This window comes from Garra rufa, chromosome 19, assembly GCF_049309525.1.
Source record: "Garra rufa chromosome 19, GarRuf1.0, whole genome shotgun sequence".
NCBI classification, from domain to species: domain Eukaryota; kingdom Metazoa; phylum Chordata; class Actinopteri; order Cypriniformes; family Cyprinidae; genus Garra; species Garra rufa.
This window is the reverse complement of record NC_133379.1, coordinates 25,005,402-25,031,918: the sequence shown is the minus strand read 5'-3', so window position 1 is coordinate 25,031,918 and position 26,517 is coordinate 25,005,402. Positions and strand designations below refer to the sequence as shown.

Genomic DNA, 26,517 nt, shown 5'->3' with positions numbered 1-26,517 from the left:
AATAAATCCTTAAAGTTTGAAATCAGTATGAACTTTTTTGCCTTTTACAAAGAAAAATTGGATTCAAAATAGAAATCTCATAAATCACACTTGAAACATTGTTAAAATTATATTTGCTATTGATTTATTTTATATTAAAATTTTAGTAAAATAGAAAAAAATATATTTACAAAGAAGATGTAAGCTAAATTTTAATAGGTCAATATAACCATTTTTATTCAATTATATATTATGTATTCAGTAGGGACAATTTTAGGGAGAGGACAAATATTCCAAAACTTTCTAAAAATACAGAATTTCTTTAAATGCTTTTAAATTATTTAATCAGTTTTGAATATGACCGATACCAATAACCATAAAATTGCTTAAGGCCGATAATCGGTCGACCCCTAAAACATGCACAAAATAAAGTAACGTGAAAACAACATAGCATACTGTATGATGTATGTACTGTATGTTAAATGTTGCAGAATACTTTTTTTTAAGTTAAAAAAAAAATAAAATAAAAAAGCTAACAGTCCATTTGAAACACAGTTTCTCTGCATCTCACACTCTGGGCACTTGACATCATTCTTCTCCGGACACCCACCTCAGGGATGTGTAAAAATCACAACACAACTGTTTGTCCACCAACAGCTGAGATCTCACAAGGCCACAGACTGTCCAAAACACTTTGAGACCTCAGCAACACTGACACGTTTTCAGAAACACGATGACACTAGGGGTTAGCAATCTTTATGATATGAAGTGCCATTTTTAATTCATCATAGCAATTACTGCACCACTTCTGGGGGGGGGGGGGTGATGATAAACGGTAAAGTCAACATGAAATGAAAATTCAATCTAGTTTGTAAATGCATACTACAGATCTTGTGAATGACTCATCCACATATGTGACCCTGAAACACAAAACCTGTCAGACGGGTCAATTTTCTGAAATTGAGAGAATAATTAAGCTTTCCATTGATGTATGGTTTGTTAGAATAGGACAGTATTTCGCAGAGATACAACTATTTGAAAATCTAGAATCTGAGGGTGTAAAAAAAACCTAAATATTGAGAAAATCGCCTTTAAAGTTGTCCAAATGAAGTTCTTAACAATGCATATTACTCATCAAAAAATACGTTTTGCTATATTTACTGTATTTAAAAAAATATCTTCATGGAACATAATATCCTAATGATTTTTGGCATAAAAGAAACATTGATCATTTTAACCCATACCATGTATGGTATTGTGGTCCAGGGTCATGTATATGTTTAATTTTTTAACATTTTTATTTTTTCTTATAATGTTTAATTATGCTTAATTATATTTCCTTCTATAATCCATTACACTCAGATACACATCACAATACAGAAGTAAAGACTTATCTCTACTTCTGTTTCATGGCAACTGTTAGAAGACATAGGAATTTGATTCACAAATGTCACTTATATGTACAAGCCAAGTGCTAGTGTATAATTCTTGACTTGTGATACAATATTCCTCTCAGTCTCCATTTTTGTTTATGTGCCAGTATTTACCCTTCTGCGTGCCAATGGTTGAACTCATGTGACTGGTTTACGCCTGAAGCTGCACAATTTTCAATTAAGCTCATACAAACATATGCATCTTGCATTAGCTGTACGGTCAAGTTTAGACCTTAGGAAACAAACGGTTTGCATTTATCTTGACACTATGATATCCAAATACATTGCATATGAAGATTGAGTGTTGAACTGCTTAACATTTAAGCATAACCAAAAAAAAGGCAAGAGTGTCATCAAACAAGTCCCGACTTCAATTTTCCAGACCCCTGTGCAATCTCAAGGGGTCACTGACAGCCTTGACAAATGCTTCATCAGATGTCCCACCGAAGATTAAACAGCCAACCCTCAAGGACAGTCCTCAGAGTGATCTTTAGTCTCCAGTATCTTTTCGTGTCACTGTGTGTGTCAGCAACTCGCTTGTGTTAATTGGCGCTACACTGACATCCTACCACCGCCGGCCACATATCTCTGCCCGATCGGGTAGTTACGCGAGCACGCTGATAAATGCTAAGCTGACAGGTTTTATGAGCCTTGGTGAGCAGACGGGAGCAGAGTCATCACCCCGGCCGCTTTCGATCTTGTCGTCTTCGGCTCTAACCTGAGTCACGTGTACTTCCAAGCTCGTGTGAAGCTCAAATCTGCATGCGTGCGACCGTACATCATCGCATGCACATTGGTGGAAAGGTAAGGTAAGTAGGGAGCCAGAGGGCTCAGAGCAGCAAAGCAGCAGAGCTCCCATAATGCACTTCAGCTCCCATTCCATCATACAAACTGTAATGAGAATGGGCGGCAAAGGCAGGTGCAGACATTACACTCACGTTCTGGCAAAGTTCACGCTTACAGCATAGATATGAGATGGTGACAGGCGGAGGGAACATGACAATGGTGCATCTGAATGCATAAAGCATTCAGGTTTGCTTTGATGCAGCATCAGTCGTAAACAGCGTTTCCTTCTAAATCGATCGAGCAGGATGTTCCCCTGAGGACCGAAGGGCTACTTAACCAATCATCTCAGTCATGACCCCCCCTCATCCGCCCCGCCAGACATCAGCATCTTCCTAAAACATAATCTGTGAACGACCAGCTCTAGCTGACTGGTTAACACAATGAGTCAGTGATATGTGTGAAGGTGTGCGTATTCCCCTCGAAAAAAAAAGGAAGGAGGTTTTTTTTTCTGTTACCTTGCGTCTACGGTCTCTCGATCTGTTCCTCTTCTTGATCTTCTCCTCCTCCTTCTCTCGCAGCTCTTGAGCTGCGAGCTCCTGTAGGTCCTTGTTCTTGCGGATCTGCTTAGCGGCTTGCGCCATGGTGCCGCTGTAACAAGCAGTGCTGCGCCTGTAACGGAGGCTGTCGCTGTCCCTGCGGCGGCCAGTGCGGGAGAGGCGGTGGCGCTGTGCGCGCCTGCGAGAAGTGAGCGCCCTGCACGGCTCTAGGCGGCCAGTTCCCTCAGCAGCACGCGACAAAAGAGATGATGCTGCTGCCTGCCTGCCTGCTTGCTCCTCATCCAAGCAAGATCCTTCCCATCCCCCCTCCCTTCTTCTCTCTCTCTCTCTTTCTCTCTCTCTCTCGTGCAAAACACACCAGTCAGTCACGCAGTCCTAGCCTCAGCAGTGTAGGGATACTGCAGCAGCTCGATGTTTCTCCCTCTGTCTCTCTCTCTCATCTTCTCTTTCTCACTCTCAGTCTCTCTTCTTTCTCAGCAGAGATGCTGCCAACCGTTTACCGCACGTCTCTTGGTATCACTGTCGCCTTCTTTGTGCATATCTGCAGGATGTAGCTGAAAAAATCAGATTCACAAATTTTATATTTCTTTTTACACATAGACAATCATTGGTTTTTAGTTTACTGTTGTGTGATGCATTCAGTTGGGTTCATTTTCTGCTTCTAATTGAAGGCAGGTTCCCCTCTGATTGCTGAGAGTGAAAGGGTTTAGAGCCATAACAGCTTACCTCATAAAAACTGCATGTACAATCTCGCTCACTCTCAACAGACTGTGGTTTTCCATGAGAAGGGGCTTGTGCATTGTTGTTTATGCAGTAATTTAGTTCATTTCAACCTGTATGGGAGAAAGACAATGAGTGTATATGACAAAGAGAGAGAGAGGCTGCATTGTCACTTGTTTATTGCATTGAGATGCGTACCAGTTGCTTTATGTCATGTAGAACCCTATGGAGCAATCCAGATGCTTCCCAAAGCTCACATTCACTTCTTTTCTTATATTTCGTAATACAATTTGCTATTTCTTCCTTTCTTTCTTACAATACTGTGCAAATGCTGGATTGCGGAGTAACAGTTATATAAAAAGCGCCAGTGCATTACAATTCAGCGCCCATCTGAAGGGAAATGCAGGCGCAAGCGTTTGCCTCTGAGAATGATGGCTGAGTCATGTGACGGATCATTCATATTTATTTATGCTTGTCATGACACTAGGCTGTACATTATCCTTCAGCTGCTTGATTTCTCTTCCTCTAATCAAAATGGTCTACTGATTTCCTTTGGGAAAGTGGGAAACTTTGTAATTACACTGACAGTGATTTGTTTACATCACATACTGGTGCCTATACAAATGGTATGTACATTACATATTTGGTGGAAATCTTAAATTAGGTTGGTTTTGGATGCTTTAAGATGCTTTGGGGTTGTCCTAACATACAAATCAACAGAGAAATCATAAATACATAGAATAATAATAGATGTTGTCCAGTTACTATTTGTTGCAGTGCTTTAAAAAGCATGAATTGGACCCGTCAGTGTTGACATTCCTGCGGTTTCAGAGTGGTTAGTCATATGGGAGAAAAATAACAACTGTGCATTAGTTGTCAGATTTCAGCTGGCACTGATGAATGGAAATACTAACAGTGTTTTCTTCAGGTCTTATACATCTATATAAAGAGTTTTCACGACACCTCATCAATTGGCCATATTGGCAGCACTGAACGTAAACAATGCCATTAAACCGAACAAAACTCACATATTTTGCTGATTATTGCTGCTGAAAATTGTCAATTATTGTCATGTTTTGGGCTGTATCAATTGGTCGGACCGGGAAAAACATTTGGAGCACTAAAAACTGCCGGAAGTTATAACAAATCAAGGAGAAGAGTGCAAAACCTGTCAGAGGAACAAAAGCCATTTGTGGATGGCCAAACTGAACCAGGATTTCCAGAGTAAGAATCTTGACAATATCATGTTTGTTTTTATCATTTCTTGTCAGGTAGGTGAAATATTAGGCTAATATCAGAAATAATACTACTTGTATTTATCTTTACCACCTATTAACTTACGTTTATCAAAATATTGCGCCCTTTCCTGCTTACTAAATCCTTCTCTATATGATTTAGCAGCTTCCACACTTTTTTTTCGTTGTTTAGACAGCATCTATCAGTGTTGTTTAAATCCGAGTATCGCCAATATGGCCACGCAACCGAGTAACTGACCAAACCGTGACCTAAGTGCGTAACCTATTATTTTCGAGGCCTCTGGTGTGACTGATGTCTTTATCTCATGCGAGTGTGCAATGTTATTATGAATTTATTTAAGTGTAAAACAAAAATACAGAGTGCAATATTACCCATGACCCTGAAATTAGCTCAATATTTTTAAAGTGAGGCTTACCTTTAGTGCCTGCGATCTTTTAAACGTCCTGTCTGGGGTTGCTCAGGTGGGCCTAGTCGGTTTAAAGTAAAATTCGAAATTACCGTTAGACATCCGTTAGTGTCTATATAACAGTATAACATATTCAAAGATAATTTATTGTGTGATAACGTACAAAGAAATTGCCAGAAATAGAACGTCACATTTTCAACACGTTCACAAATCAATAACAAGTCTATTGGACAACGTGATTAGCCTATACTTTAGTTTTAATTGTACTCACATAACGCAGCCAGTCTCTACAACATTCTGTTTTTCCACAATAAGCTTAATATAACAGAGCATTTTGTCAGTGAAGAGCAATCTTGGTTTGTCAACGGCAGATATCACCATCTAGTGGACTCCATACAGCACAACACGATTTCAATAGTACTGCAGAGCTCTCAAATTTTTAGCAAAAGTTTGGAGTGAGATTACAGCTGTTAGAGGAGGAGCCTCTCAAGTTTTTGCTAGCAGTCCAATTTGACCTATTGTTCATAACTGACCACCAGCACAAACAGAAATGATAACAACTGGTTAATCTAATTAATCCATCCAAATAAAATCAATTGTTTTTATATATTTTAACAATACAAATACATAAAAAATAAAAATAAATTTGATCCCAAACAAGCTCAATGTACATACTGTAGTGTACAAATACAGTAAGATTGCAGAACTTGCCCTGAGCATGTAAGTCATAAATATCTATGGTACAACCCTCTTTCAAAATAAAATACCCTCATAAAAAATAATAATTACAACTAAAATAAAGTATTTAAATAAAATGTATAATCTGGTGTAACAACATATCCCTGCTATATTTACAACAATGTAACAATGTAATATTAACAGTATCAGAATTTATTTACTGTAAGAATTAGTGTTCATAATTATCCAAACCTTGAAATGAAAAAACATCAAATAAATAAAAAAATAAAATGTATTGTTTTTACTAATGACATAATCTTTTTGAATAAGTCACAAAAACAGCTGCTTTACAACTTCAAATATATTTCACAAATATGAGAAAAGTACTTAAAGGATAAATCTCCAGCACTATTCTTTAAAAACATCACAGTGTCCTTTTCTGCAATATCTGAATATATATTCTGTGCAAAATTGTTCACAGATATCCAATCCTTAAACATGAATAAACAATCAAAGGTAACAGCTCTTTCTTTCTGTAGTGGGTACAGCATCTAATAGGCATGTTGTTGGTTTAGACGCAGTGATACGTTTTTTTTTTTTTTTTTTAGCTCTTCCTGTCCCATAGATGTAAAGCACTGCAGTTTTGCAGGTGCAATGAATGAAGCTGAAGTATTAGATGCTCTAGAATCTACATTTGTTATTTTATTTTGGATGTTATCTATTTTATTAGTGAAGAAATTCATATTTATTAAACTGTAAGGGAATATTTAGGTCAGGTGGTGTCTGGTTATTTGTTAATCTAGCCACTGTGCTAAATAAAAACCTTGGATTGTTTTGGTTATTTTCTATGAGTTTGAAGATATGCTTAGTTGCTTAGTCTAAGTTAGTTTTACATTCTTCGAAACATTTGGGATAATGTAAGTACACAAGTCAGCAAAATATAAAACACTGTTCTAGTTGTTTTTTGAAATTTTAATCAAAATATACATATTGTGCCTTTAAGGACAAGGGTGGGGCCTACTCATTTTAGTACATTAAGCCGTGTCAGTTTCTAGAGCTTTATTATTTTTTATAATTATAATGCCCTTTTCAGTGTCACCTTTGCACTTGCTATTATCCATTTTTTAATATCTTATTTTTTGCTTGCATATCTTCAAGTGGAGCTGTGAGACAATAATACATAAAAAGAGTGCTGCTGCTGTGAGTGCAGGCAGCCTAGATACAGCATCCTTATTTCAACCCGGTGGCATGAGGTGTTGAATTCTCTCGGTGCTCCTAATTAGCCAGTCCGGGCCTGTTTGAGTCTCATTTGTTGCTCTCTAATGCAGGGCCCCACCCTAATGCGTCTATTTTATTTGGACACACTCCTCCTTCTTTGATACATCTCTCTTGATTTATTCCTCTCACTTATACTTCAGTCTCTGACTTCATATTAATGCGGGCACTCTAACAATGCTGATGCGTCAGAATTTTCTCATCATTCTTGTGTTCTTTGGGATGGTATTGAGTGGGTATGTATGTAATGTAAATATTTGCCTTTGTTTTGGAGTTGTGAATTAATGTGTCAATAATGCAGTATTATTTATCAGAAGTTGCTAGCATTACCACTGCTTGCCATATGGCCTGGATGAGTACATGAAGTAGGCCTATTTAGCATAGTATTGCCACTCTATTCTGCTTATGTGCCTTATTTTTGATGCAAAATCATTTTATGACCACTTTAAAAACGTGTACATTTGAATTTTATTCTCAAGATGTATCATATTATTAGTATGAATGATATTTGGGACAGCAAAGCAAATGTCTTGGTTGATTTCAACCAAAATTTAAAGCAATGCATTACTCTGCATTTTCTGTTTACATGACAAGCATAGATATAACCCTGCTGAAAAAACAGCTAAAACCAGCCTAGGCTGGTTGGCTGGTTTTAGCTGGTCATAGCTGGTCAGCAGGCTGGTTTTAGAGGGGTTTTGGCCACTTTCCCAGGCTGGTCAGGTTGGTCTTAGCTGGTCAGGCTGGGAGACCACCAGCTAAAACCAGCCTGGCCAGGCTGGGAGACCAGCTAAAACCAGCTACTTCCAGCTTAAACCAGCTAAGACCAGCCAACCAGCCTGGTATTAGCTGTTTTTTTCAGCAGGGAAAACTCTAAACACTGAGAAGAAGATAAACAGTTTCATATTTACAGAGATCTTTCCTCATAATGTCTTTCTTTACAGGCTCATTTACCTGAACAATAAACAGAACAGGTGAGTTCAGTGCAGTTAGAAAAACATGGTGCAGATGTAGTGTATGTGTTGTTCTCTTGATTTGAGGTTGCATTACTGAATTGTTTATTTCTTTATTTTACTGTTTTAAGCTGCAGTCAGCAGATAATACAACATGGCACCATCAAGTGAGTCATAATGTGCACACACATGCTAGTATTTATGTGCATGCTCATAGTCAAAAACACATGCACGCACAAAAACACATGTTGGTTTTTGTGGTTTATGAGGACTCACCATATGTCTAATGTTTTTTTAACCGAACAAACTATATTTTATATCACCCTACACCTAAACCAACCCCTTACAGAAAACTTTGTGCATTTTTAGAATAAAAAACTCATTCTGTATGATTACAACCCAGTCTCATAAAAATACGTACTTCTGGGTAGTTTTTAGCAGCACCGTTTCAAAAGAAATGTTCACTGAGTGGCGCTAAAACACAGGTTTAATACTGAACCCTAGCACGTAAAAAAAAAAAAAACGTTGATATAGGTAAGTATTGCTGTTTTTATTACGTTGCTTCTGGTACGTATTGCGGCACTTCAGAGTTTAAATATCCGGGGACTGTTGCTAAAAGTCAATGCTTTATCTGTTGGAAATATGCCCTACACCAAACCCAACCCCTAAACCTACCCGATAGTGTTAACAAATGCAAACCCCATATTAAAACGCATTTGAATCTTCCTTGTGTGTAGATTTTAGCCTAAAATATACTAAGCGTTACTCGAAGTAATTGCATTTTTACTAGTAACAATTCAGTTAGAGAGCTCTATAATTCAGTTCCTACTAGTAACAATGCCAATTAGAGAGTTCTCTAAATCAAATTTTACTAATTACAATACAATTACAGTTAGAGAGCTCAATTACTCAATTACTTCAATTACTACTAGTAACAATTCCAATTACAGAGCTCTCTAATTCAATTCTTACTAGTAACAATTCCAAATAGCGAGCTCTACAAATGAATTTTTACTATTCATTTTAGTTACAGAGCTCTACAACATAAATTTTACTAGTAAGAATTACAATTAGAGAGCTCTACAATTGAATTCTTACTAGTAATAATTACAATTAGAGAGCTCTCTAAATCAATTTTTACTAGTAATAATTCCAATTAGAAAGCTCTCTAATTCAATTGTTACTAGTAAGTGTAACACCAGGCCAGCAGAGGGAGCCCTTGCTGAACACTGTTACCACTCCCTCTGCTGCTTCTATGGTTACTTCCTGTTTGGCAGCCATTTAAGGAGGTCCATGCCAAACAGGCCCTCGCGAAGTATTGTTTTGCTGTTGCGGACTCTACCAAGCTTTTCCTTGTTTTCCATTGCCATAGTCATTGTCTGTATTTCCATTGCCATTGTTTTGTTTTCCTAGTTATTTTCCGTTGCCATAGTTTTACGTTGTTTCATTGTTTTGTTTCATTTGTTGCTTTGGACTGCCCTTCTGGATTTTGACCCTCACCTGTATTTCTGGATTATGTTTTGTCTCGCCTTGGATATCTCTGTTTGCTGGTACTTGACCCTGCCTGTCTTGACAACGATCTGTTTAACATATATTGCTATATATCTTGCTATATATAGCTATATATAGATTTGGCTTTTTTACTGAGTGGATCTGCATTTACTGTGGGAGTTGCGGATGAGGAGCCCCACAACCTCACAGTACCCCCCACACAAAGGCCTGCTCACGTCACGTCTGCCAAGCCACAGCCTGCTCACGTCATGTCTGCTGTTCCAAAACCTGCTCACGTCATGTCTGCTGCTCCAAAACCTGCTCACGTCATGTCTGCTGCTCCAAAACCTGCTCACGTCATGTCTGCTGTTCCAAAACCTGCTCACGTCATGTCTGCTGCTCCAAAACCTGCTCACGTCATGTCTGCTGCTCCAAAACCTGCTCACGTCATGTCTGCTGCTCCAAAACCTGCTCACGTCATGTCTGCTGCTCCAAAACCTGCTCACGTCATGTCTGCTGTTCCAAAACCTGCTCACGTCATGTCTGCTGCTCCAAAACCTGCTCACGTCATGTCTGCTGCTCCAAGGCCTGCTTACATCAAGCCTGCTGCTACGAAGCCCCCTCAAGTCACAAGCCCTGATTACGTCAAGCCTGCTGCTTCAGAGCCTGCTCACATCACGTCTGCTGCTGCAAGGCCTACTCACATCATATCTGCCAAGCCACAGCCTGCTCACGTCATGCCTGCTGCTTCAAGGCCTGCTCCGGGGCCTGCTCACGCCATGCCTGCCGCTCCGAGGCCTGCTCACGCCACGCCTGTACCCATCATGGCCGCCATCCCAGAGCCTGTTCACAAGATGGCCGCCATCCCAGAGCCTATTCACAAGATGGCCACCATCCCAGAGCCTGTTCACAAGATGGCCGCCACCCCAGAGCCTGTTCACAAGATGGCCACCCTTCCAGAGTCTGCACCCATTATGGCCGCCCTTCCAGAGTCTGCTCACAAAATGGCCGCCCTTCCAGAGTCATCTCACAAGATGGCCGCCCTTCCAGAGTCATCTCACAAGATGGCCGCCCTTCCAGAGTCAGTTCACAAGATTGCCGCCATCCCTAAGCCTGTTGCCAAGATGGCCACCACGCCAGAGTCCCCGGCCAAGATGGCCGCCATGCCAGAGTCTCCGGCCAAGATGGCCGCCATGCCAAAGTCAAGCCAAACCACGGTCCCTATACCAGAGCCACACCGTGCCTCGTCTGATCTGCCAGAGCCACGCCATGCCTCATCTGATCAGCTAAAGCCATGCCATGCATCACCTTATCCTTCAGAGCCTCGTCATGTCATGATTGCCAGTGTGATGGACCCACCACTGATGTCAGTGAGGGCTGCTGGCATCCCAGTGGTCCCTACATCCACTAGCCCGGTGGGCCTCCCTCTATCCACTGCGCTGCTAATGATGGCCATCGCCATTTTGAGTGTGTGGGCTGCACAATGTGCTCCAGAGGCCTCGTCTGCTCCAGAAGCCTCGTCTGTCCACGAGTCTGCTACAGAGGCCTTGTCTGTCCATGAGTCTGCTGCACCAGTGCCTCCAGAGGTGGCAGCACAAGCTGCAGAACCTCCCAAGGAGGCGGCATACACAGCAGAACCTCCCAAGAGGGTGGCACCCTTTTATGAACTTCCTGCTCTGCCTGCACTGCCACAGGTTCCTGCTCTGCCTGCTCCGCCATGGCTTCCTGCACTGCCAAGGCTTCCTGCTCTGCCTGCTCCACCATGGCTCCCTGCTCTGCCTGCACTGCCATGGCTCCCTGCTCTGCCTGCAGCACCAAGGCTCCCTGCTCTGCCTGCCCTGCCCTGGCTTTCACTGCTCCATGGTCTGCCACTGCTCCATGGCCCAGGCCCTCCAGAGCATCACTGTCTGCCATTGCTCCAGAACCCAGGACCTCCATTGTCTCACTGTCTGTCACTGCTCCACGGCCCAGGTCCTCCATTGTCTCTAGGGTTGGGCATCGTTTTGATTTGAACGATTCTGATTCCGATTCCGATTCTTCCTTTCGATTTCGGTTCTTTTCGATTCTCAATTCCGATTCTTTGTGGGCTGGAGTCAAAACATGTCACAGGCTCATTTGATTTCACAGAGGATAATTTTATTTTGATTCAATATGAGTTTTAGATTTAGGAGCTGCAGCCCATGTAGGAGAAAATTAGGAATGCCTCTGCACCAGACCAAAAAACAGATTTATATATGCAGAACTTGCACCCTGGTCTGGACTCTCTGTACATGTATAAACTTAATTCATTAAAAACAGTTCTTGTTCAGAAATATGAGCATGTCTGCCTTCTCAGGCTGTATCCGTGAACGTTCAGCACAGATTGTGTCACCGGCAGTTGAGAAAACCCGTTCACTAGGTGTAGAGGAGGCCTGAACACACAAATACGAAAAGGCTATGTTTGACATTAAAGGATAAGTCATGCGCTGGTTCCACCACCAGGCAGCAGGGTCATCAGACGTAAAGGTTGGTGGTGTCTCCTTATACATCTGCATCTCCTTCTCTGCATGGTCCTGGATGGACATGGTCCTCCTCTGTGATGACCTCTTTTCTGCATCGTCATCGGCAAAAAGCTCCTCCAATGGAGACTTTCTTGGATGTTTTCTTGGAGGTTGTTGCTGCAAAAACAAAGAATAGACTTATTCACTAAAAGAAAAACATCTACTTAAGGCAGAGGCTAAGATCCTAAATATAATATTTCAGCATTTTTGTGCTTACATTCTCATCTTCCTCCTCCACTTCATCATTATCATGCCTTTTCTCTGACCACATTGTTCTGACATCACTACCTTCTCCACAATCATCCTCTGTAACTAATAACATAATAAATAACATAATTGGTATTTATAGACCAAATATTTTAATGGCTGAATTGGAGACATCAAATGTTTGAGCTTCAATGACATTATATAACCTGCTTGTGCTCAGAATCTGTCATCATCTGTCTCTTGATTCGGTCCCAGACACCGACAGAGTCATCATCACAATCCGTATTTAGTTTGAAGCGGGGGTCTAATGCTGTTGCCACTTCAAGAAAGTTCCTGATGTCCTCGCTCTGTAAAATAAAAATGTTATTTAAATAAACAATAAGGTCACAGTAATAGAATTATTTAATGTATTGTTCTTTAATGAAAGTTCACCTAATTTTTACCTGATATCGCTTGGACAAGTTTGCCCAAACTTGCTTCTTGAGATTGGATACAAATACTGTGTCTCCCTCAACAACAGTAAAGTGCATCTCTAGCTTTTTGAGAATTGGCAGGATCTGACCACATGTGGGGTTCTTTTCCGTTGAAACGCAAAGTGTGGAAGTGTAAAGAACTCTCATCAAGTTGATGAAGTCCTCTGCCTTCCTGAAGTCTTCATCACTCAGCCGGGCAAGTCTGTGTGTGACAATTAGGATACATTTTATAATATAAAATTTATAGTTATTTTTGCTTACACGTTTATCTATTTATCACTTTGTTTTACTACACTTTTACTAATTATCTAACATTAGACTCTCACTTGAAGTTAACTGAATCTTGAGCTGCTTAGTGCTTTATTCATCTTGTGTATTGGTGCTGTGCTGTATAAATACATTGAGTAGGATACCCAGATTTCCATCTATCCTATCTAGCTCTACCTGTCCCTCTCCATATTCTTTCTCAGCCATTGATCCAAGCTGGCTGCTTGAATTGCAGGGTATTGCTCTAGGAATCTCTCCATCATAAGGTAGAGAGAGTTCCATCGAGTTCTCACAACAAGTGTGAGTAAGTGTTGCGGCAGCTCTGACACACACAATAAAATCACAAATACAAAGAAACAAATGATAGTATATAACATCACCATACAACATTTATGTGATTTAGTTACATTCAGACATCAGCTATTGTTGTACTATTTGAAAAAAATAAATGCATGCAAAATTTATGTTACTAAAAAAGGCATTTTAATTATATAGCATTCATTGTGGTCAAATGAAACAAATTTAGTGATTCTTACTGAGGAGATCTTGCTTCTCTCGCAGAACAATCTTTGCCATCGAGGACCTCTTCATCCACACAATGATGGTACGGATCTTTGCAGTCCACTGAGTCACTGCAGACAGGGAGTAGAGACTCTGTGCTGCAAGATTGAGTGTATGAGCAAAGCAGCCAAGTTTCACAAACTGTAGTCTTTTTATGGCTATGTCCATATTTGCTGCATTATCCACAGTAGCAGCCACTACTTTGTCAAAAATGCCATATTCTTTCAGGATGTCACCGATCTCCTCTGCCACGGCATGTCCGGTCTGGGCTGTGTAGACAGCTTCATTTTGCCCTCCACTTAATAGTGTGCTGTGACAGTTAGGTAGTGGTCTTGAGCAATGCTAGTCCAAGAGTCACAAGTGAGGGCAACAGAGTGGACATCAGCAAGCTCAGAGATTACATTAGATTTTTCTATCTTGTACCAAATTGGGATTAACTGGTTTGCCAAATAGTCTCTGGTAGGGGGGGTGTACTTGGGGATGATAGAATGGATCATATCCCTGTGAACATAAAAACGCATAATGATAGGACCTAACATCGGTTGGGAAGCAAGATTTCTATCTTAACTCTTTGATTAACATTAACAGTTACCTGAACGTCGGGGATTCTACATCAGAGAAGGGATGCAGTCTTTTCACCACACATGCGGTAACTTTTCTGTGGCACTCTTCCACTTTCTCCACTGGCATTTTCCCCTGCTTTGGAGCCAATGTGAATGGAGTTTCACAACGAGTCTCCACCGGTTTAGCATTAGCAGCAGTAATATTAGGACTGCTACTAGCGTGGGCAATTTGCATAACGCTACATTCATCTACGAGGGAAAAAAATATTTCAGTAACGTTGTTGTTCACCAAATTTGGTCAAGCGCTTTATTGTTAAACTCTTACCTATTGTTGGATCACTTACCTGATTGTTGTGACGAGGTAACGTTACTAACGTTGGTTAGCGCAGGGTTGCCCGAGGAGGACGAGACAATGGACCTGCGCAGCACGTCAAACACGCTACACTCCTTAATTTGTACATCATGCAGGCGTAGGTGTTTTGTCATATTCGTAGTGCATCCTCCCGTGCAAGATATCATTTTGTCACATGTGTTGCACTGTGCCGACCCAGGCTTTTTTAGTGTGAAATAAAGCCACACTTTTGAGCGCAGCTTACCGTGCTCCATAGCTGCAACTGAACAAGCACGCGGCAAGCACTTCCGGAAATACGGTGGCCACAATGGAAACCAAAACTTGTGTGTTTGGAACCAATGATCGGAATCGAAAACAAATTTTATAAACAATTCCAATGGCATCGTTATTTTTTTAATGGTTCCAAGTTGGAACCGGTTCTCGATGCCCAACCCTAATTGTCTCACTGTCTGCCATTGCTCCACGGTCCAGGACCTCCATTGATCCACAGTCTGCCACTGCTTCACGGCCTAGGTCCTCCATTGTTCCACTGTCTTCCACTGCTCCACAGTCCAGGCCTACCTCTGCTCCATGATCCAGGTCTGCCACTGCTCCATGGCCCAGGTCCCCCAGTGCTTCACTGTCTGCCTCTGCTCCAAGGTCCAAGCCCTGACTCTGTACCTGTTCCCCTGCATGGACCTGGCCCACCATCCCACCCCCTGCTTTTCCACCCTCCTAGACCTGTTGATTTTGTTTTGTTTGTTGAGCACCAGGAGTCGCTCATAGAGGGGGGATCTGTAACGCCAGGCCAGCAGAGGGAGCCCTTGCTCAACACTGACTGTTACTGCTCCCTCTGCTGCTTCTATGGTTACTTCCTGTTTGGCAGCCATTTAAGGAGGGCCATGCCAAACAGGCCCTCGCGAAGTATTATTTTTCTGATGCGGACTCTACAAAACGTTTACTAGTGTTACTAGTAAAAACTGAATTAGAGAGCTCTTTAATTGGAATTATTACTAGTAAAAATTTATTTAGAGAGCTCTCTAATTGGAATTGTTACTAGTAAGAATTCAATAGTAGAGCTCTCTAATTGAATTTCCTACTAGTAAAAATTCTGTTGTAGAGCTCTGTAATTAAAATTGAATGGAAGTCAATGGAGACATATGACTAGTAAAAATTAATTTGTAGAGCTCTCTAATTGGAATTGTTACTAGTAAGAATTGAATTAGAGAGCTCTGTAATTGGAATTGTTACTAGTAAGAATTAAATTAGATAGCTCTTTAATTAATATTGTTACTAGTAAGAATTAAATTATAGAGCTCTCTAATTGAATTGTTACTAGTAAAAATGCAATTAGCCTACGACGAGTAACACTTAGTATATTTTAGGCTAAAACAGCTTGCCATAACCGGAGCTCTTCACCCCTCAAAAACATATTCGTAATGCGTGCTACTGTTGTGAATTTTTCTCAGAGACCAGGAGACGTTTTGGATATAAGTTATAAGTTTTGGACGTTTTGAAGCATAAGTTTCTCTTTATTGAGATCCTAGCTGCTCGTCGCTGCAGATCTTCAAAATTCGTCTGACTAAGTCAGATAAATTACAGTTTATATACATTTCCAAGGGGAGGGGTACGTAGAGGTGGAGACAATTTAAACAAAGCATGCAAATGCAATACAGGAATCAGCCCGTTACCGGAGTCTCAGCCCTGATCTCATTATCATAGAGACAATGGCATCATTCAAAGGCATATGTGCTAATCCAATCAGTCTTGCCCACACCTTCACATTCAAAGGCATATGTGCTACAGTATTGCCCATACCTTCACATTATCATAGAGACAAAGGGATAGCTGTACCTTGAGAACAAAAAGGTTAATGTCTCAGACACCGGGGCTGCCTGATTTGATCTTCTTAGAATGTAATCATCTGTACCTCTAGAAGCTAAATACAGTGTAGTTCACTTTAGATTTTCCTGTGATGCTATGTCAGAACATAGGATCAACATTTCTTAAATTTGTAATCCCACACTACCAAACAAACCTACTGCTTATGAAAACCCATAGATATGATATGAATATGTTAACATTCAAAAGCATCAGTTTTCAAATCTCCCAGCATTTTAAATTTGTTTTTAAGTCATAATATAACATTCTTCAAGCAATTGTGTGAAAATTACGCTTTAAAAAAACCCTGTTAATGATACTTTGTGTAAAAGGGAATAAAAGGTGTCGGAGTTTTACTGCCTCTAGTGTTTTTTTGTTTTTGTTTTTGTTTTTTGCTAACTGCAGTGATATTTTTTGGTACGTATTTCTCGTCTCATGAAAAAGTGCCCCCAGGTACATTTTTGTCATGAGACCAGATGGATTTATAAGCCTTTAACCAAGTGTCCTCATAAATCACCTTCAAATACCTATGTCATACCCATGTCATTACACACATTTGTGTCCTCATAAACAAGCACAATGAAACACACACAACATAATCAATTTCAAATGAGTAAAAGTTTGACTCTTATTATCAGGCCAAAATGGAAGCAAAAGACCTTTGGATTGCACTCATCACCAGGGTGTGTAAAATTTCATCTTCTCAAGACAAAAAAGATTCTTGGTTCATGGTTGTTTTTGTGGTTGTGATCAGATGACCAGTGAGAGTTAAATGATGATGTCTTCAGTTCATAGATGAAAATTAAAAAAGAAAAAACAAAATTGGAAACCCATGTTTTAAATGTGTATCAACTTTATGGACCAATAAAATGTCTGTTGTTCTTTCTGTTTATTAATTTTTATTAAAGGTTGTTGTACAAACAGTCGAGTGTGTTCGCAGGGTGAGTATTATGTTTTTAGTATCAACCTGTAATAGCCCATATCCACTCATGACTGGAATGATTACAGTGCTGTATTTGTGTTTTTAATGAAGTCGGACAGATGTTGCTACTGTGACATCATGGTCAGCGCCAATCATTTGGGAGGGAACCTTTGACTCCGCACTGATCGACTCTATCTACCAATCACAAAATCTCACCATAGCAACTACTGTCTTCGCTTTGGGAAAGTAAGTCTACTTTCACACTGTCCATTTTTGGGACTGACAATGCATTTACTTACAGGTGTGAGACTTGAAATGTCCAGTTCACACAGCAGCTTATGATCAAATTTTCTCCTCCAACTTCAAAATTGTCCTACATCGCTGTTTTACCTTTTTTTTTTTTTTTTTTGGTAAAGGGCGTTTGATCTTCTTTGCATGTTCACTTTGTAAACACTGGGTCAGTACTTCTTCAGTGATGAGAGCTTTTCAACATACCCTAACCGTCTTGAACCGTAAAAAACTGAGTGCAGGCAGACATAAACAAGACAAGCGTTTGAGGTTAAAAGTATATAAATTGTCATTTTGTTTTAAAAATGATTGATCGTTTCGCTAGATAAGACCCTTTTTCCTAAGCTGGGATCGTTTAGAGCCTTTTGAAGCTGCATTTAAACTGTATTTTAGAAGTTCATACTTGGGGGCACCATTGAAGTATGGAGAAAAAACCCTGAAATGTTATCCTCAAGAAACATAATTTCTTATCGACTGAAGAAAGAAAGACATAAACATCTTGGATGACAAGGGGGTGAGTAAATTATCTGTAATTTGAACTAATCCCTTTATTGTTTTGAAATCCATTCAGCCATTCTCCTATTCTGGTGATATCACTTTTAGCATAGATCATTGAATCCTATTAGACTAATAGCATCGCGTTCAAAAATGACCAACGAGTTTCGGTATTTGTCCTATTTAAAACTTGACTCTTCTGCAGTTATATCGTGTACTAAGACCAGCGGAAAATGTAAAGATGCGATTTTCTAGGCCGATAAGATTAGGAACTACACTCCCATTCTGGCGTAATAGTCAAGGAAGTTTGCTGCCATAACATGGCCGAAGCAGGCGCAGTAATATCACGCAGCACAACGCGACCATAGACTGTAAAAAAAAAGATGGACAACGCATCTCTGCTTCATTCCACTATAGAAAAGTGAAGCCAAAGCGTCTCAATATGGCCGCTGCCATCTTTGGGGGAAATTACGAGCCAGAGTCTGCACGGTAGAGATTCGTTTGGAGCCAGAGTCTGTCCAGTAGAGATTCGTTTGGAGCCAGAATCTGCGCAGTAGAGATTCGTTTGGAGCCAGTCTGCGCAGTAGAGATTCGTTTGGAGCCAGAGTCTGCGCAGTAGAGATTCGTTTGGAGCCAGAGTCTGCGCAGTAGAGATTCGTTTGGAGCCAGAGTCTGCGCAGTAGAGATTCGTTTGGAGCCAGAGTCTGCGCAGTAGAGATTCGTTTGGAGCCAGAGTCTGCGCAGTAGAGATTCGTTTGGAGCCAGAATCTGCGCAGTAGAGATTCGTTTGGAGCCAGAGTCTGCGCAGTAGAGATTCGTTTGGAGCCAGAGTCTGAGCAGTAGAGATTCGTTTGGAGCCAGAGTCTGCGCAGTAGAGATTCGTTTGGAGCCAGAGTCTGCGCAGTAGAGATTCGTTTGGAGCCAGAGTCTGAGCAGTAGAGATTCGTTTGGAGCCAGAGTCTGAGCAGTAGAGATTCGTTTGGAGCCAGAGTCTGCGCAGTAGAGATTCGTTTGGAGCCAGAGTCTGTCCAGTAGAGATTCGTTTGGAGCCAGTCTGCGCAGTAGAGATTCGTTTGGAGCCAGAGTCTGCGCAGTAGAGATTCGTTTGGAGCCAGAGTCTGTCCAGTAGAGATTCGTTTGGAGCCAGAATCTGCGCAGTAGAGATTCGTTTGGAGCCAGAGTCTGCGCAGTAGAGATTCGTTTGGAGCCAGAGTCTGAGCAGTAGAGATTCGTTTGGAGCCAGAGTCTGCGCAGTAGAGATTCGTTTGGAGCCAGAGTCTGAGCAGTAGAGATTCGTTTGGAGCCAGAGTCTGAGCAGTAGAGATTCGTTTGGAGCCAGAGTCTGCGCAGTAGAGATTCGTTTGGAGCCAGAGTCTGAGCAGTAGAGATTCGTTTGGAGCCAGAGTCTGCGCAGTAGAGATTCGTTTGGAGCCAGAGTCTGAGCAGTAGAGATTCGTTTGGAGCCAGAGTCTGAGCAGTAGAGATTCGTTTGGAGCCAGAGTCTGCGCAGTAGAGATTCGTTTGGAGCCAGAGTCTGAGCAGTAGAGATTCGTTTGGAGCCAGAGTCTGCGCAGTAGAGATTCGTTTGGAGCCAGAGTCTGAGCAGTAGAGATTCGTTTGGAGCCAGAGTCTGTCCAGTAGAGATTCGTTTGGAGCCAGAATCTGCGCAGTAGAGATTCGTTTGGAGCCAGTCTGCGCAGTAGAGATTCGTTTGGAGCCAGAGTCTGAGCAGTAGAGATTCGTTTGGAGCCAGAGTCTGCGCAGTAGAGATTCGTTTGGAGCCAGTCTGCGCAGTAGAGATTCGTTTGGAGCCAGAGTCTGCGCAGTAGAGATTCGTTTGGAGCCAGAGTCTGAGCAGTAGAGATTCGTTTGGAGCCAGAGTCTGTCCAGTAGAGATTCGTTTGGAGCCAGAATCTGCGCAGTAGAGATTCGTTTGGAGCCAGTCTGCGCAGTAGAGATTCGTTTGGAGCCAGAGTCTGAGCAGTAGAGATTCGTTTGGAGCCAGAGTCTGCGCAGTAGAGATTCGTTTGGAGCCAGTCTGCGCAGTAGAGATTCGTTTGGAGCCAGAGTCTGCGCAGTAGAGATTCGTTTGGAGCCAGAGTCTGAGCAGTAGAGATTAGTTTGGAGCCAGAGTCTGCGCAGTAGTGTCGTGAGACGGAGCCGCAGAATCAAAGTCCCGCCCAAACTCCCGCAGACCCAATCACAAGATCACAATCATGACACCACACCCCGTTTTTATAGCATAAAATAACTAAATAAAAAACAACTTATTAGAAAAATGAACACTTGAACATGAATCAGCATTATAAGAACTACCTCACACGATGGAAACCATCTTTGTAAAAAAATTATTTGAAGTGTAATTTGATTATTTAGTTTGGCTCACGTCCCATTAGATTACATGGAGAGGGCAGGGTTTATGACCTTTACTGCAGCCGGCCACCGGGGGGCGATCGAAAACTTTTGGCTTCACTTTTCGGGACTTGTGCGGCACACTCGAACGTGACCAACTGCATGCACAGGGAGCGTTCCTCGTTGGAAGTTACCTAGCTGGGAAATAATTTCAGGCGCTGCGTGATATTACTGTGCCTGCTGCGTCCATATTACAGCAGCAAACTTCCTTGACAAATACACCAGAATGGGAGTGTAGTTCCTAATCTTATCGGCCTAGAAAATCGCATCTTTACATTTTCCGCCGGTATTAGTACTTGATATAACTGCATTGGTCTAATAGGATTCAATGATCTATGCTAAGTTATGCTAAAAGTGATATCGCCAGAACAGGAGAACGAGTGAATTGATTTCAAAACGGTAAAGCTCAACATATTAACTCGGGGGGAGATGGAGAATGAGCCTATTTCCAAAAAAAAGTGGAGTATTCCTTTAAGGACTAAAATACAGGAATGACAACCGTATTCTGCTGCTGTGTGAACGTGGCCTATGATACCCCTCATCTTGTGTTAATTCTCCTTTGTTTCCTCTCCTCTGTTTTTCCTTGTTTCTGGAAATAGTAATGATTGAAGCATAAATTAACCATAATATCCCTGTATTTGTTTTCTCTGTTTGTTAGATACACATGTTTTGTCAAAGATTTTCTGGAGTCAGCAGAGGAGCATTACTTTGTTGGATTTCGAGTGCATTACTACTTGTTTACAGATAAACCAGAATCAGTTCCTGTAGTGAAGATGGGTGAACACCGTAGTTTGACAGTTCAAAAGGTTCAAAGTTTGAACAGATGGCAGGACATTACTATGAACAGGATGGAAAAACTGGAAAAACTAATAGAGAATGAACTAGCCAATGATGCCGACTTTATTTTCTGTCTTGACGTAGATACAAAGTTCTATGCCCGTTGGGGTGCGGAGTCTTTGGGTCATCTGGTAGGCGTGATACATCCTTGGTTATTTGATGTTCCAAGGGATCAATTCACATATGAGCGTAGACCAGAGTCCAAAGCATACATTCCAGCTGGGGAAGGTGATTATTATTATGCTGGTGGTGCATTTGGTGGCTCATTGGAGGATGTACATCATCTCACCAAAACCTGCAGGGAGCAGCTGAACATTGATGCTGCAAACTCTATTGAGGCGGTGTGGCAAGAGGAGTCTCACTTGAACAAGTATTTCCTTTTGAACAAACCTTGTAAACTGCTCTCTCCTGAATATATGTGGCGGGACATCAATACCAGTGCAGCCCAAATAAAAATAATTCGTTTCACTAATGTACCTAAAAACTATGCTGAAGTTCGTCCAAACCCGTAGCAACTGTTGCCAGTATTCAGCTGCACTGACATGGTGGATTTGTTAACAGATAACACTGGCAACAGGGATTTGACATCTGCCACCAGGGTTTGAAATGAACTTTTTCACTCACCAGCCAATTTGGCTACTAAATTTTTAAGTTACCGGCCATTCATAACTTCGACTAGCCAAAAAAAATCTAATAAATAACACAAAAGGCCAAAGGCAGGGGCAGTTCTAGAGTGAGTAGATATCGGCTTAGCCCAGAAAAATAAATAAATAAATTTATTGTTCACCTTGTCTCATAGCAGCTTTTAGACATGTTTTTTGTTATAAGTCAGAAATGACAAGGAGGCCGCTTCCCGCAATACAAAGTCAGTGGAGAGCGCTGGTTTGTTTTCCCTCCCGGTGTGGGCGTGGCCTAAATGCGCTCTGTCTCTATAGATGCGCAATGGCTCAGCTGTGGCTTTGTTTGGAACTATTTTTGTTGAGGAAATATAACACAATCAGACTACAGTGTTTCAAAAATATAAGCCACTTAATATTAACTTTTGTATAAAATCAAAAATGTATAAAACTGTTGTATAAATTCAATTTCACTTTTGCAAACTCCCTTTATAATCATTAAAAACTGTCACTTGTCCATCATGATCTCACAAACTTGCATTTTAATTAATGAAGCTCTCTGCACTGCATATACTGAATATATTATTTACATCGTTTCTACACTTTGTTCGTTATAATGAAATTCAAAAACTGCAGTCTACTTTTTACGATCTGTGCTGAGGAGCAGGACGTGTATGGCAAGCCGTTTTAGCCTCAAATATACTAAGCATTACTCGTCGTAATAGCATTTTTACTAGTAAAAATTCAATTAGAGAGCTCTATAATTCAGTTCCTACTAGTAACAATGCCAATTAGAGAGCTCTTTAAATCCATTTTTACTAGTTACAATTACAATTAAGTAAAAGTAAACCTAGATGAAACTGAAACAATGTTCCTCCTCGAAAACTCACTCCCCACACTCCGCCCCCCTCCTTGTATTTCAGCGATTACATATTTCAAAATTATTTATATATTAGTTACATATTTCAAAATTATTATTTATATTTCATTATTCATATTTCATCGGCTTAAATAATATGATAAAACAGAGACTTTCCCCCCCGATATTGTATGTAAGTTATTTAACAAACAAATGAGCATACTTGCGCTAACCTATCCTATAACCTACAGAATGATTTTGTGGGGATTTAATCTCAGAAAAAAATTATATATATATATAAAATCAATTCATGAAAACGAGACGTTTCCTCAAAACCAAAAAACATACAATTTTATTTCATCTTTGTTGACTTAAATCCATTCATTGTTACAGTGTTAGACTTTAGCGTATGACCACTGTAGCGTAGTCAGATCCTGATTCAAACTTCACTGCAGGAGCAGAGTTTTCACCAGCACTTGAATGATTCACACTGGCATATAACAGCTCATCCTCTACTGTCTGTCAAAAACATAGAAAATTGTTACAATAAAAATTTGTATTTTTCAAAATCTTTTTCATTACAACATTCATAACAGCAGAAAAATGCAGATTTTGACTGGTATGTAGCTAAATGTAAACATTCAATGTCGAACTTGTATGATGCTGTGTTGTTTTGATTTTCATTTGAAGTACTAAAATAAAATAAAAAATAAAAAAAATAAAAAGTACCTCTGTTTTCTCGTCCTGCACTTCAACAGTAGCAGAATTTGCATCTTGGTTGTCTAAAAACAACAACAACAAAATGAATTTGTTGTGAATTTGTCATGAATTCTATATTTTCTTTTAAAAATAAATCACACCTAAACATACCAATCATGAGCTCAGAATGACCTATTTACTAATTAAAACAGAGAGGTGCAATGCAAGTTTGTACCTGTACTACAGATTTCTACTGATAAAAATATCCAAACTCACTTACCAGTGTCTATTACTTCAGCTCTGTAACTGAAAACAAAACATAACATTTATAGGACCTCACATTTATACCAAATATTTTAGCTGAATGTCATAATATGCACTGACCTCACTGGATAAAACTTTCGTTTATCACCTTAAAAACAAACACACACAAAAATGAATGAATCCATTTTGTATACTCCTGAAGACACTGGGTAAAAATAGTGTATACTGTGTAAATTATTTTCTGGTTGGTGGTTATAAAACATCTAAACATCTAGGATATTAAGTGTAAAGTCTTTCTTTAGCATACACTACCAGTCAAAAGTTTTTGCACAGGTGCAGTAAAAACTCTCTTCTGCTCACCGAGTCTGCTTTTATTTGTTCCAAAGTGCAGCAAAAAATTGTCAAATATTTTTACTATTTAAAAAAACTGTTTTCTATTTCAATATATTTTCAAATCTAATTTATTTCTGTGAATTCCCAGCTGAATTTTTAGCATTACTACTCCGTTCACAAAATCCTTCAGAAATTATTCTGACTTGCTGCTCAAAAACATTTATTATTATTATTATTATTATTGTTGTTTTGAAAACATGAGCAGATTTATTTCAGGTTTCTTTGCATTTGCATTTATCTGAAATAGAAATCTTTTGCTACATTATAAATGTCTTTATTATAACTTTTGATCAATTTAAAGCATCCTTGCTAAATAAAAGTGTTAATTTCTATCATTTCTTTTCCAATAAGCTTTTTATTTCAGAACACATGCTGATCTTTGGATCTTTCCATTCATCATATAAATCTGAAAAAAAGTACTTGTTTTAAATATTACTACCTTTTCTGTATTTTGGATCAAATAAAGGCTTAGTGAGCAGAAGAGACTTCAAAATATTAAAAATCTTACCGTCCAAAAACTTTTGATTGGTACATAACCAGTTACATAAGAAAATGCGGTTTCTTACCTTGCTTTTTGATCACATAGACAATGCAAATGATGATGGAGATGAGCAAAGAGAGCAGAATCACTGTCCCCAGGATAACCATAAAAACAAGAGTGTATTTACCAGAAAGAGCTATCAAAACAAAAAGGAAAAGCAGTTTAAAATGTGAAATCTGCAGGTATCTGTATCTAGATAAATGTTTTACTTTTTTATTGCATTACAACATGAAAAAAATAATTACACAGCCTCCACACTGTAATGGTGACATTTCGGATTTTGTGGTCAGCTTCGCCTTCACACTGGATGATAACTGTTTTTTGAAGCTCCTCTCCAGATTTTCCCTGTAACAGTTGCTCTCCGCTGACAGTTAGCTTACAGCAATTGTCAGAGGAATTTTGTCGGCCAATGTTTCTTAAATTAGCGTAGAAAATACACGTAGTTTGGTTCTGGTGACAGCATGTCAGATCCGTCCGGTCACTGAGAGTCATCACCCCAAGACTAACATTGAATTCTGTATATAGGGGTTACAAATTGAATTAGGGATTGAAAAAGTAAAAAAAAATACACAACCTTACAAAATAATTAACCCTCAGGAACAAGAGCATTGATAAATACAGTTGAGGTCAAAAGATTACACCCCCCCCCCCTTTCAGAATCTGCAAAATGTTAAGTTTACCAAAATAAGAGGGATCATACAAAATGCATGTTATTTTTTATTTAGTAATGAACTGAATAAGATATTTCACATAAAATATGTTTACATATAGTCCACAAGAGAAAATTGTAGTTGAATTTATAAAAATTAACCTGTTTAAAAGTTTACATCCCCTAGATTCCTAATAATGTGTTGTTACCTAAATGGTCTACAGCTGTGTTTTTTGTTTAGTGATAGTTGTTCATTAGCTCTTTGGCCAACTGCCTGATGCAACAGAAGGAAAAACTATGCATTAAGAGCTGGGGGTGAAAACCTTTGAACAGAATGGAGATACATTTTTCCTATTTTGACTAAATCATATTCTTTCATTTTTCATTCTTTCATAAAATTTACACTGATCTTCAAATTCAAAAGTTTTCACCCCCTGGGTCTTAATAAATTGTGTTTCCTTCTGAAGCATAAGTGAGCGTTTGAACCTTCTGTAATAGTTGCATATGAGTCCCTCAGTTGTCCTCAGTGTGAAAAGATGGATCTCAAAATCATACAGTCTTTGTTGGAAAGGGTTCAAATACACAAAAATTCAACTATATTTTTTTCTTGCATAGTATATGTAAACATCTTTTATGTGAAATATCTTATTCAGGTCAGTACTAAATAAAACTACATTTGTTAAAATAATTAACATTTTGCCGATTCCGAAAGGGGGATGCAAACTTTTGACCCCAACTGTATATTTATTTATTTAAGTTGTCATTTTGCAGCGAGTTTCTGAATGTTAATGCAAAAGTTAATATCTTCTTAATCATCCTTAATAAAATACATAACTTTAGTATGAAAACCAACAATTTACTAAAAAAACACATAATTCATGAAAAAAACATTAACCACATACCTGCATTTGCTGATTTGGCAAAAAGACTCACTGTAAAATAAGCACCGAGTGTTAAAGGTGAGTCAACACAGATCAGTCAAACAAACTAAAAAATTTAAATATAGTACTTACAGAATATACACAGGTTCAACAGCTGGATCATAATTTCATGTGCTCAAGCTGAAACAGTAACACCAGTTAGGGCACGGCAATGTCATAGTTTAATAAAAGTTCACACACAAACCGGATACACGGTTGTAATTTTTGCATACAGGTTTCTATTTTCCTGCCAAAACCTGTAAAGG

At 39.7% G+C, this 26,517-nt stretch overlaps 2 protein-coding genes across 4 annotated transcripts in view; one reads left to right on the top strand and one right to left on the bottom strand.

Annotated features, from left to right (window-relative positions):
• Window positions 1-3,076, bottom strand: part of ank1b (ankyrin 1, erythrocytic b) — a 109,060-nt gene extending 105,984 nt beyond the window's left edge. For all 3 annotated transcript variants that reach the window (XM_073824478.1, XM_073824479.1, XM_073824480.1), the window contains exon 1: window positions 2,714-3,076. In XM_073824478.1, the coding sequence (XP_073680579.1) occupies window positions 2,714-2,839 (126 nt within the window). In that variant the 5' untranslated portion in view covers window positions 2,840-3,076. The remainder of the gene's footprint in view (window positions 1-2,713) is intronic.
• A 13,923-nt stretch (window positions 3,077-16,999) lies between these two features.
• On the top strand, window positions 17,000-21,821 carry LOC141292037 (globoside alpha-1,3-N-acetylgalactosaminyltransferase 1-like). Its single transcript, XM_073824008.1, has 5 exons — window positions 17,000-17,042; window positions 17,110-17,116; window positions 17,264-17,296; window positions 17,389-17,523; window positions 21,131-21,821. The coding sequence occupies exons 1-5, from the start codon at window positions 17,000-17,002 to the stop codon at window positions 21,819-21,821; spliced, it is 909 nt and encodes a 302-aa protein (XP_073680109.1).
• Window positions 21,822-26,517: the final 4,696 nt, after the last annotated feature.